The 12,145-nt window shown below is 38.8% G+C and overlaps 1 protein-coding gene across 1 annotated transcript in view; it reads right to left on the bottom strand.

The window, feature by feature from the left end:
• Window positions 1-5,189: 5,189 nt before the first annotated feature.
• The window catches only part of SCIN (scinderin), a gene marked incomplete at both ends in the record, with an annotated part of 47,900 nt that continues 40,944 nt past the window's right edge, over window positions 5,190-12,145 (bottom strand). The window contains 6 exons of the mRNA XM_084281426.1: window positions 5,190-5,323; window positions 6,299-6,359; window positions 7,715-7,792; window positions 9,317-9,438; window positions 9,928-10,105; window positions 10,599-10,769. Coding sequence (XP_084137552.1) covers window positions 5,190-5,323; window positions 6,299-6,359; window positions 7,715-7,792; window positions 9,317-9,438; window positions 9,928-10,105; window positions 10,599-10,769 — 744 coding nt within the window. The remainder of the gene's footprint in view (window positions 5,324-6,298; window positions 6,360-7,714; window positions 7,793-9,316; window positions 9,439-9,927; window positions 10,106-10,598; window positions 10,770-12,145) is intronic.

Below are 12,145 nucleotides of genomic sequence, written 5' to 3'. Positions count from 1 at the left end.
ACAATTTTTGGTCACTTTTCTTCACACAGTCTTAGAAAAGGTCACCTGGAGCTTTGGGTACATTAAAAGCTCATGAGTATGCTTTCTAAGGTCGACAATTGATTAAAAAAATATTAAGAGTGTTGGTTGCACACTTTTTGGCTATTGCTAAGATCTCTCTCTCCCCAGATGGCAGGAGAGTAGCACACAGCTGGGCAGCACTTCGAGAAAGGTTTTCATGGCTTGGGTAGTTAGGTAATGGATGCTGGAGTGCATCTGCAAATGTTCAAATGCGGCAGAGTTTGGCATCATAAGGCCAGTTATCTACTCAGGATTGGGACCATTCAGTAGGGAAATGGGATTGTTAGAGTATGCCTCTTATCTGTCATTCTTGCTGATAAGGCACTCACCGCCACTCCTTTCTCTTCTCCCTGCCACAGTGACTAACTTGTTGCTGAAGTCCAAATGGAGAGCAGCTAGCTGGTGATAGCAAGGGCAGCAATCTTTGGCACCAACAAAGACAACCACAGCCCTGTTCAGCTGGTGAAATGGAAATCAGCTGCCCAGCCTGGCCTGTTACAGGAAATCTGCAATATTTCTGAACCACATCTGTGAAAACCTAAGCCCAGAGCAGAATATGCCTTAAGTTCCTCCTAGCAATGATCTGTTTTAATCAGGATTGTTGCTGTAGTTGCTTTTACTGTAGGAAGGACATCAGACAGACAAAGCACAGTCAGATGTCAGGTAAATGATGCTAAAAATCACCTAATTGCATCCAACCTCGATGGCGATACTTTCAATTCCTGTGAAATCTATTAAAAGGCAGTGGAGGGAGCTGTGTTCATCTATAACTGGTCAAGAGATGTTAGCATAGTCAAAGCATTGCTGATGTTAAAGCAAATGTGCCTATCTCAGGGCGTTGCTGTAGGGTACTGTTCGCATTGTCCCAGCCTTGCTACTTCCTCGTACATTCCCGGAGAAATGTCACACACCTTCACTGGCCCTGCCTGCTCCCACCCAGGTCATTTTTTGAAGCATCCACTTGTTTACTGAGCACAGGACCTGTAGTCATACCAGCAATAAAGATTAATGTATTCACCTGATCCTTTTGTTTTGTTTTCAGGCAGGCCCACGTGTCACGGCTGACTGACTAAATACGGTGCTGGAAGAAGCAAAATTGTACTCTCAGTACTTTTACAGCTCTGTCTGTGGAGAGAGCACGTGCAGGGTGCAAGTGGGGATGAGGTTAGGAAGAAGCTTGGTGTGGGCTGTTTCTTGTAACTGCTGCTCTGGAAGGAAGGAGATTTACTTATTTACTTATTTGGCTTGATGTCACCAAGAGGAGGGCCTGAGCAGTCATCTGCTACCTTTGTGGCATGGTGTGCTTCCTGATTCCCCTTGGCCAGCCTTACCTCCTCTTACACCATGGAAGCTTTAACTGCTGTGAGCACAGTTTATTGATCTTCAGCAGAAGTTATTGTGTCAATAGGCAGAGCAGGTCAAAGTAAGTTCAGGCCAGTCTAGAGAGGATGTAATGAGACATGAAGGACGTGTAGTAAATTAAAGAGCTGACTGTGCTCCAATGAAATCAGAGGTTCCTTTGATTTTAGCAGCAAAAGTTCTAGCCATAAGAAGGAAAAAGTGTTATTTCTTTGTCTAAAGACAAAATTACTGTCTTTAAAAAAGAAAAAGCTAGTATTTGTAAAGCCAGCATGTTAAACTATAATCTACCTTTGGTTTTATGAAATAATAATAATTTCTTTGTTTCATATACTTACACATGGCTCAATTAAGCCATAAAGTCCTGACTACAGTGGTGTGCTTAGGAAGCAGTTTCATTCTAAAGTAAAGTTTGCTTTATTTTATTTTTATTTTGTTTGTTTGTTTTGTTTTGATTTCAAGCTTTCCTCTACAGAAGTGACTCTCAAGAACAACTTCAGTCCATGGACCATAGCAGGCTTGATGTTTTTTTTTAGCCTGTTTAGAACCTGCAAACATGAAGACTACAAGAAGATCACAGAGTAAGGGGTTTGTAACAAGAACTGTCCCTGTGTCTGAGAGCACCTCCTGCTGTGAGCAACATATTTGCTATATGATTCCTTAGTTCTTCTCTGAGGGACAATACCACAATCGTGGGATTGGTGTCTACCATTGTTATAATTTTCTTGTTTCAGGTGAGGCCCATGTGAGTCTGAACTGGCAAGAGATCAAACTATAATACTAGCTGTGGCTAAATTCAATTGAACGATCACTTACAGCAGATCTGTTGCTATAGAGTACTGTGGGTCAAAATGAGTATTTAGAGCAGTGATTCCAAAAGCTGGCTCCTCTCTGGTGTACAATCTGTAGTTATATTCTAAGACTACGCTATTGTATGTAGATTTCTAATACTGCATATAATAATATAGTGTCCTATTTACTCTGAGGATTCGTAACATTATCTTTCTGCTGTTATGAAACTGTATTAAACATAAAAATGATGGTGTATTTTTGACCAATAGAACGTACTTCGGTAGCCTAATGAAACTGCTAACTCAGTATCTAATTTTGCTATTACAAGTAGACTGAAAACGCTATTGCTGTTTGATAATAATGCAAGATACAGCTTATTCTTGAATTAACTTTACTGCATACACCTGCACATTTTTTCTATTCTGAAAATAAGACCAATAAATTTGACATGTATTCATAAAGTTATGTGCATAAATATTTTCTTGAAAACAATTTAATCTTGAATATTTCCAAGCAGTCACAGCGTGGTCTTCTTCCGAGACAGAGAGAAGGAAAGAAAGAAATCGTTGTCTCTACTGCACATGTGTATATATATGAAAAAATAAACATTCTCACTAGGAAGTAAACCTAAGAACAATGTTGTTAGCAGCTCTTGTGCTTAAAGCACAATCACAAACTTTGTTCAGTTATGAGCTCTCAATGAGCTCTCTCTTTTCAACATCAGCAATCAGTGTGCCAGGACAATGTATTGTAGACTAAAATGCCCAGGCCAAGAGACCACAAAAGCTTCTCTGTCTTGTCTAAGGGAACTGAAAACAGGCTTTCACAGGGCTGCAGGATGTGCTGACAGCCTGCGTAGGGTTCAGAACTCTCACTGTTCTGGGAAATGTTGATATACAACCAGTGTAAATCTTGTCTAATCCTTGGTTAAGGAGGTACTATAACTGTTATTTTTCAGAAATAATCATATGCATGTGTCAAAGACAACCATGAGATAATCACAGACTGCTTGGTGGCTGTATGAAGTGTATGAGCTGAGTAGCTGAATACATCTTTGTGCTCCTTCCAGCAAAAGGTTGACATCTCTTCTTCTATTCCCATAAATAAAAAGCAAGACCTATGCTTTAAAAACAAGCTTAGAACCATTTCCTATTATTGATTAAAATATCATTCCTGTAGTGGATCATTTCTGCAAGCAGGAAATTGTAAAGCCAAAAAGAATTTAATAACAGCAGTGGTAGCTTTCCTTCAGGATGAAATAATAGGCTAATAAGTACCCAGTTCTTTCATTTTCATATGGCTTTGTAACTTTAGAATTGGTGTGAAGAGTTAACTCTCCATTGGGTAAAATGGCTTCAAAGTAAAAACCAAACACACACACAATTTATCATTGCATTGTCCATCTAAAGAGGAAGGTATCTACTGCTTTTTTTTTTGTTGTTTGTTTTTAAGAAGGTTTTCTAGACATCAGTGGACCCACTAAGCAACAACATGCCAGGGGTAAGAAAATCAGCTCTGTATATACAATACTGTTTTGTAATTTTATTTTGAATGAAATGACATTCAGATACAGTCTAGTTATTTAAGGAGAAATTTAAACAAATGTTTAAAGCTCACAGAATTAATCAATTAGCTTCTCCATTCTTTTGTCACTGACATGAGCTCAGACTAAATTCACTCTTTTGCATAACTCAGATTCAAAATCACAATCATAGTAAAAAATACAAAAATGACTAAAATTTCATTTTCCAAACTAACTTATGAGAACAGTAAAGGAGTTGAAAAGCGTTCATTAAAAAGCCACGCTGACATGACTTACAGCTGTACAAATTGTTTAAAACAAGCATTATAGGATAAGTGCTCAAAGCAGTGCTAAAATTTGTAGCAGAATTTTTCCCAATGCTTTTAAGGAGACTTTTCTGGATAACCTACAAATAATAATAATAATAATAATGATACACTTTGAAAATGTACTCTTAAATTCACCAGAATAAAAACAAAAAATTGAAATAACTGAGAGAAAAGGATAAGGCCTTATTATGTGGTGCTTACTAGTACTCCAAATTTCCAGGATGTGGAATGTTACTGAAACAAGGTGTTTCTTTGCTGATGTTTGACTGAGATCTGTAGAAAATGAGTTAAAAACACATCTTGCACCTGACAATGTCAGCATTCTCCATGCCAGAAAAAAAACAGAGTACTGCTGAGTAAGGCAACCAGGACAAAGTATGGCTTAAGTGCAGTCTGGTTAAGGCAGAGTGAGTATTTTTAAAGCTGTTACTGCTGCTTCCACTTAAAAACAGTAGTGCCCTAGAATGTGTTTAAAAGCTTCAGTTAAAAAGATCTGGAGCTAGAGGCTGGTTCACATAGAGAAATCTTAAGAAAGCTATTAATAGCTTTGTTGATTTTGTATTCTTACAAACATACTGTTCAAAGCTCAAACTTTACTAACTAGACCAAGAAGAGCAAACAAACATGTTAAGAACAGCTTTGTTGAAATACTCATCTCTTATCTGCCCCCTGCAAGACAAAGCTCCCACTCTGGGTGCATCTGAAATTTTACATGAGATGTAGAATTAGTTCTTCATCAGGCCAAATTCTGCACAAAATTATGCTGACCTTAATGTAAAGAATTTCTTTGGCATTAGTTTCCATTTTTAAGTGAAGGCAGAATACTATGTGCCCATTTTAGCACAGTGACTGATCCACAGCTTCTGTGTGAAGAACTCATTGATTAAACAAAGTATGGTAGCACTTCCCATATTTTCCACATGTAGCCCCACCTACCTCATTTGACAAGTTCATAATTATCATTTAGCCTTTCCGGTGCTGAGATTTTCTAAGTTATTCATAGAAAAGCTTGGGCAAGGGTAACAACAGCTGCATCATATCGTTGCATAAGCTTATGCTTAAAAATACTAGAAAATAGATGTGCTCTCATCACTCTTTGGCTTGAAACTGAAGCTTTCTCGGGTACATCAGTTTTTCCATTTGTTGGAGTCCCAAGCCAGGAACCAGCCAGTGAATGTTGGGGGCTCATACCCCTGCTTCACAATAATGATGGGGGTCCCCTTATCTCTGCCAGAAGGATCTGTTTCAATATAGTGTTTGGCTAAAAAACAGAGAGGAAATAAAACATGTAAAATATTAGTTCATTCCTCTGGCATAAAAAATACATTAAAAGCCCCAGTGAAAGAACCCAGGGCTATAATAATAAAGTATTCAATTAAATTATTTCAAAGGCACTGAAATGATCGAGTAATTGCTGATTCAGCTGCCAGTGAAATAATTTTCCACCAGATTAAAACAATGATTGTTACTCTGGTCAGACTATTGCCATACAGCCATGTTTTGGCTTTTGACCAGGAGAAAGCATTTGCTGGTGCAGTGCAAATGCAAAGGCTCCAGTCCCATTTTTTTCCCACGTAAAAGCCTCATAGCTGCATTCCGTATAGTTTCCCTCAGCGTCTCAATGTGACATCAGTGACTGTCAGAAATTCAGCTAGGTAACCTTAGCTGCTCTGGGGAAATGCCTGCAAGCATTTTTAGCAGGAACTTCATCAAGAAGGCTCAGCTATATGAAATGGCGCTAAAGATGACCCAGGATTTTTCAAGGGGGAGACTTCCAAGTAAACTGTCTTGATTTGTTCTGCAATTGGAATTTCCTCCTCCAAGTTTAACTCAGTGAAATGTGGCAATACAAGGACTTGGGGTTTTGTTGGCATTCCTTGGACTACATATATTAGTGTAGGGTGCAAGTCAGCAGTTATCTCACCTTTAAAATTCCTATTCCTAGTGCAATTTCTTTTCATAGAGATCTTTTATATACTCCTTAAAAAGTTCTGCAGTCTTTTAATGCTCTGTTGATTAATTCTTTTCATAAACTTACAGATAATAAAGATACAATGAATTTTAAGTCACATTTCAAAGAAAAATAATCTTATCCAGGATTAAATCCTAACAAGCCCTATAAGCCTTTTAAACAACACTGTAAAAATAACTAAATTTCTTCTACAACATCTTTTCATTTATTTAAATACTGTTGATGTTTCTTCACTTGGAATTCCATCAAATTGATTTGATTTACCAGATTTCACGGATTCCTGTCGTTCAGTTTCATTAGCATCTTTTCCAATCCAGACAAAAACCTGCAAATAGAGGAGAGAACAATTTAGCTCCCACTTTGTTATAAGGGTGTTTTGTGCAGCAGGCAACAAACTACAAAATAGTTGATTCCACTAGGAGAAAGAATTTATGTTATGAAAGTACTGCAGAGATGCACAGCTTTCATAAGCCACAGTTAGTGGTGTGGTTTTTCGTTTGTTTGTTTGTTTTTCCTCCTTTGCTAGAGACTAGTTCTATACAAAAAATTTCACCACTCTATTGACACTGGATGGCTGGACTTCATGGACTTGGATGAAAAAGACTCTACCTTTTCCACGGTTATATTTTACATGGTTGCAAGAAAATTGCTCTTTAGGTGTAGATAAAAACACTGAACTGAGCTGTCTCTGGATCGAGCTCTGAGTATGCACCAACACTTGTGCCTTGTGGCCCATGCTACACAGGGTAACTGAATACTCCACTGAATAATCCAACAGCCAGAGCCTCAACCTGCATTCCCCGCTTTCTTTTTTTTTTTTTTTTTTTCCTGTCAAGAATTCTTTTGGAAACTAGCTCCATTTTCCAGATTTCTTTCATTCATATCTGAGTCAGTATGTCCAAACACCTTCTTCACCCATCTCTTAATACTGCCTTCCCCCCCTGCTCCTTCTTGAATGGGTCTTGGACATTCCTTCTCATTTCCTAAAATCTCAGCCTTCTTTTGCTGGGAGTTAGGCTGAAGACAGACAAAACATGGGATCTGTGGTCTTCTCCCCCTTTCCAGTGGCAAAGAGTAGAGAGAATATACTGTGAGAAATATTGTGAGTGCTGAAAGCACACCTAAATTTGCTTGTCATCTGAAAAGTTCTCAACATTTTCAGTTTTCTGTGAACCTGGCAAAATGATGGATGGAAATAATCTAGAAATAGATTATTTCTAATACCCTCTAGCCAGTTCTTCTGAAGAAATTTGTGTAAAGGTCTAGTGTCTGTCCCCTTCTCTAATAAGATTTTTATAGGTGCTACTACTACTCTGATTTTGTGGTTTCTGCATATGTTTTTTGCAATAACATTCTGTCTTAAAATTAATAAATATTAGAGATAAAGTCAAGAACATTGTCAGGAACATTTCAGAACAAAGCTGGGGCTTCTACTCTTGCAGTCTCCATTGGTTTTAATGGAAAATATCTGCCATGGTGTCACATTACACTTGGAAATTCAATCATTCATGTTCACACTTGAACATCGTATAGCTCAGAAAATATAGCTCCTGATGGTATAATTTAAGGAAAACAAAACCTCTTTCATTTTCACAAAGGTGATTTTTCCTCCCATCTTACATTCTAATTTGTTAAGAATAAATTCTTTTTATCACAAAAAAAAAAAAAGGTGAAGTTTACCTGTTCCCAAGTATCCAGCAACATGACATCATCTTCAGCCAAGTCATCCTGAGTGAATTCGCCTGGGACCTCCTCAATCTAAAAAGGATACTATGGTGAGTATTTTTTGCCTTTGCTGTAATAATTTCTCAAGATATTCTGATTTTAGACAAACCAAAGATTTTGTTAAAAGGATAACTGAAATTGTGACTATTGTAAATTGGGACTGAGGTCTGCTAGAAGAAAGGGACAGGGAAATTGCCATAGTGCAACTTGTACCAAACTAACTAAATCAATCTTATAGCTGATATATTCATGCAGCTTGCATTCATTAATAAGGAAAAGAAACAACATCAATTTGGAAGTGGTGAGCTCAGTGATGAGATACACATCTAAGTAAGCTTTCCAGTCACTTGAAAATTGGACATTATAGCTGACTAAGCCATTGAGGATTAGTCCTAAAGGAAGCACGGAGTGCTTGCTTCTTCCACGGATTTACAGGTACAAAGGAAAGCAGTTTAATTTTCATCTGTACAAGCAGCAGATGTAATAATGTAGCTAGCTAATGGTTAGTTTGCTACTTGTGAAGGGCTTTCAAGGGTTTGACTATGCATAGGAGCGCTAGAGATATTGGGATCATACGGTGCAGAAGTAATTCCTTTTTTCACTCCACAACATTATGGTGTCCAGAATTTCAGAGTGATCTGACCTACCTGTTCTGGTGAACTCTAACAATGGTGATTCAGTTACTACAGAAATGCTACAGGAGATAGGGAATTTCCACACAAGTGCATAGCTCCCAGAAAGCTATTATAGTGAGATTTGTTACTATTATTGTATTTCACAGGAGTGTTTTAGAAGCTTGCTAGAAGAATGCACGTGCTAGAAGATTGCTAGAAGTATATGCCTTACTACATTTATAAGATTTTGAAGCCCTTATTAAAGGATCCTATTTGTTTTATCCCTCTCCAAATGAATTGACTGAAAGACAGCAGAGAAGGTAGCCAAGTATGTCTCCTACCTAAAAATTAGTGCATCCTTGTCAAACAGTGACACAGTGTTACTCTTCCAGAATACAGTAAGCAATTAAGCCTGAACTGACTTAATACCCAGCATACAGCTCCAGGTATTTCTGCTAAGGAAGTAAGTCTTCCTACCTAGAGGAATTAATTGCATGTCCTAAATCTCTATGGAAAATTTCAGGCTGCTAAGGATTTTTGGCAAGGGCTCAGGACATTTATTTTCATCACCACCACTATCAAGCATGTAAGGGCCAAGGCACTGACCTGCACTTTCTCAAAGAAATGACAGTGGTCTGGCAATGCTCTGCAAAAACACAATTGCTTTTGACTGAGCAAATGCTCTGGCTTCTTGCATCTGCAAGCCTCTAGTCCCAGGCTAGAGAAGGCTATGCAGACATCTCTGCTATTTATTCTTCTGTGTGTTCTCTGCACTTGGATTGATTCAACGCACCAAACCTCAACTCTCTAGCTCTTGCCAAGCACTACTACCTACACAAAGAAAAGACAGATCCCCAAATTCATCTTTAATGCCTGATGATTCCCAAGCTAAAATATACCAGAAATTATATAATTAAAGAGAAGGGAAAGTATCCACACTTACAATAAATCTGCCAGTCTTGTTAGAACAACCATACAGGCGAGGGGGATGATCTTCACCCTTTGTCAAAAGCTGTGATGAAGTCTGATATTGTTTTTTACCTCCAAGTACTTTCCAGAATTCCTCTGAAATACATAATATATAATTTATTCAGCAGTGGATTTGATATTTTATGGTTTATCTTGTTAGATACTATTTCAAGAATCCCTGCCCAGTATCTTCTTTGCTGTCTCAAAGATGAGACAGCAGTTCTTCCAGTTATTTTCTTTCAGTTCTTCCTCCAGTTTGTCAAAATAATATAAAGGTTGTCACCTGCAGCAGTCCCAGACAGAACAATCTCTTCCTCCCCTCATAGTCACCCAGAGTAAAGAAAGGACCACACTCCTCTGCAGCTCCTGCTGCTGCCCTAGAGACATCCAGGGCATTGCACTACTTGTGCCTCAGTCAATTCTGAATAGATGTCCATGGTAAAATGTTTTGTTAGATTTTCGAAGATAGTGAGCATATGGTTCTGCCTACAACTTATATAATTGTAAAAAACGTTTAGGCTATATTTCCATGCAGTGCTGTGTATTCTCAGCTGCCCATTCAGAACCGCGTGTTTTCATACCAACCTGGTTCCTGGCCTTCATTAATCTTAGTAGTCTGGCACTTAAGAACACTGGCAATGTATTGAGCTCCTTGTTCTTCTTCTTTGTTTGCTCCTTTTCCCATCCAGGTGTAGCCAGAATTGTTTGGCAGTTTCAGAACAAAAACATCATTGGAGTTTAGTGACACTGCATCAACGTCAACCTAGATCAAGAAAAAAAATGTTTTATTCTTCTGTCTTTCAAATAATGTGATCTATGTTTTGCATGCTTATATAAAATGTATAGATAGATGTTTATCAGCTATGCTTTTTGAATTTGATTTTTCCCTAGATTTATACTGACATAAATTAGAGAAGTACTTCGCTTGATATAGGGAACTGACTTGAAGGACAGATCTTGAAATGATTTGGCAGTTGGAAAGACTGTCTCATAAGGGCTGCCGATTTCTTGTCTGTTCTTTGCCAGCTGACTGTTCACTGCGCATTTTCCTACATTTTCCTCTGAAACACATAGATTGATCATAGCCAGTTAAACTGTATTCTCTTTGATCTCTGAGATAGGTTGGTCACACAGAGCAGTGGATTTAGATTCTGCATTCCTACCAGATGTGACTACCCAACAGAAATAGAGGGGATCATGGCAGCTACACCATTTCCCACTGGGAATATTTGTTTTTACTTAGCAGGTGACCTTACCTCTGCAATCCTGGTGATGGATATCAGGTTCCTGCGGATTTGGAAGAGCCGCGTGGGTGGAGCAGGTTTCTGACCTTCCTTCTTGGATGTCCCATTCTTGTAGACAATAAGTGGCTTATTTTTGAACAAGCTCAGTAAATGGGCAGGCTCTTTGCCTTGGCCGACTCTAATCTGTATGTAGATAAAAAAAGGCAATAAAAGAAACATAAGGACACAGGTAATTATTTTTAGGCTTTGTTGAATTGCATAGGGGAAGTTAGCCAATAAAGCTAGGAATGTTAGCGAGAATGAGAAGTGGCAAACTAAGAAGGTCTAAAAATATAGTTCCAGACGCAGTAAAGTTATAGTATTTGTGAGATTTTTTGTCAATCATGCTAACACACAGACAGAATTCAAACTTCTAACATGTCTAGCTGATTAAAATGGCTGCTACCTACTGCAATAAGAAAATTACACTTTTTCAAAAGAACTGTCATTTCATAGAGTTTCATAGTGCCACTTAATTCCCCTTAAAATAGCTTGGAAGTTTAGGGGCTTTGTATTTAAGCAGAAGAGGTTGGTTATTCATCCTTTTTACTATTTCTATGTGTATTTATCTGTAATAGAATGGAAAAGATGAACACAAATCTATCTTGCAGAGGATAATATAGATGGCAAAAAGGAGCTTCTATTACAGATACAAAAGACATTACTGCAAACTCAAAGAACATTGAGCTATGAAGAACTGCTATTTTTAGGTTAAACGTGCTATAAAAGTTATTTGTATACAACTGTTTATTCTTTCTTTATGACAGTATCCTTTATTTTTCCCACTGAAGCAAACAAAAAAGTGACTGCTAAAAGCTACACCATATATAGATTTCCTATCCAAGTTCCCCTAGCTTCATACAGGAAATAAGTGACTTGCATCTTTCATGAGATGATGACAAAAGGGAGGACGACAGAAGAGAAAGGTTGGGGAGAAAGAGAATAGGAAATAAATGGAAACTGCCTTCCAGGAAAGCAGAGGAAGGCACTAGTGCAGGGTGGAGCTGTTCTAGCTCTGCTTTCTGAGCAAAATACCCAGATGTGGCAATGCTAGCCCACTGAAGATGCTGCTGTATTCAGCTGCAGATAGCAGAGCTCAGGGTGTGGGCAGCTGAGTCACTGAGCCCTCGCTCCCCACCCAGTGCCTGCACAACGGGGTCTCTGTGGCCCCTTCCACCAAGAGGGCTGCAGGTCCCCACCTTTCTGTAGCCACTCCTGGGGATCACTCCCGGGAAGGAAAGAAAGGAGAAAGGCATACTGTGTAGCCAGCAGAAAAGTGGAGAGCACCAGTGCCAGCCCTTGGGCACTGCCTGGTGAGGCTGGAGGCAGTGGGAAGCAAAGGAGCTGAAGAAGGAAGGGCTGCTCCAGTCTAGCAGGTGGTCGTGGGCAGTAAAAGCAGTGCTTCTAGCTAGCACACAGCTGGTCAGACTAGTAACATTGCCTGATAAGGATGCCCCAGAACATGTATACTTGTGGGTTCCAAGCTGCGAAATTGTAGCAGGATTTCTACAAATGAAGGG

The sequence above is a fragment of the Netta rufina genome (assembly GCF_964035555.1).
Source record: "Netta rufina genome assembly, chromosome: 2".
NCBI classification, from domain to species: Eukaryota; Metazoa; Chordata; class Aves; order Anseriformes; family Anatidae; genus Netta; species Netta rufina.
The sequence above is the reverse complement of the archived record's forward strand: the minus strand, read 5'-3'. Positions and strand labels throughout refer to the sequence as shown.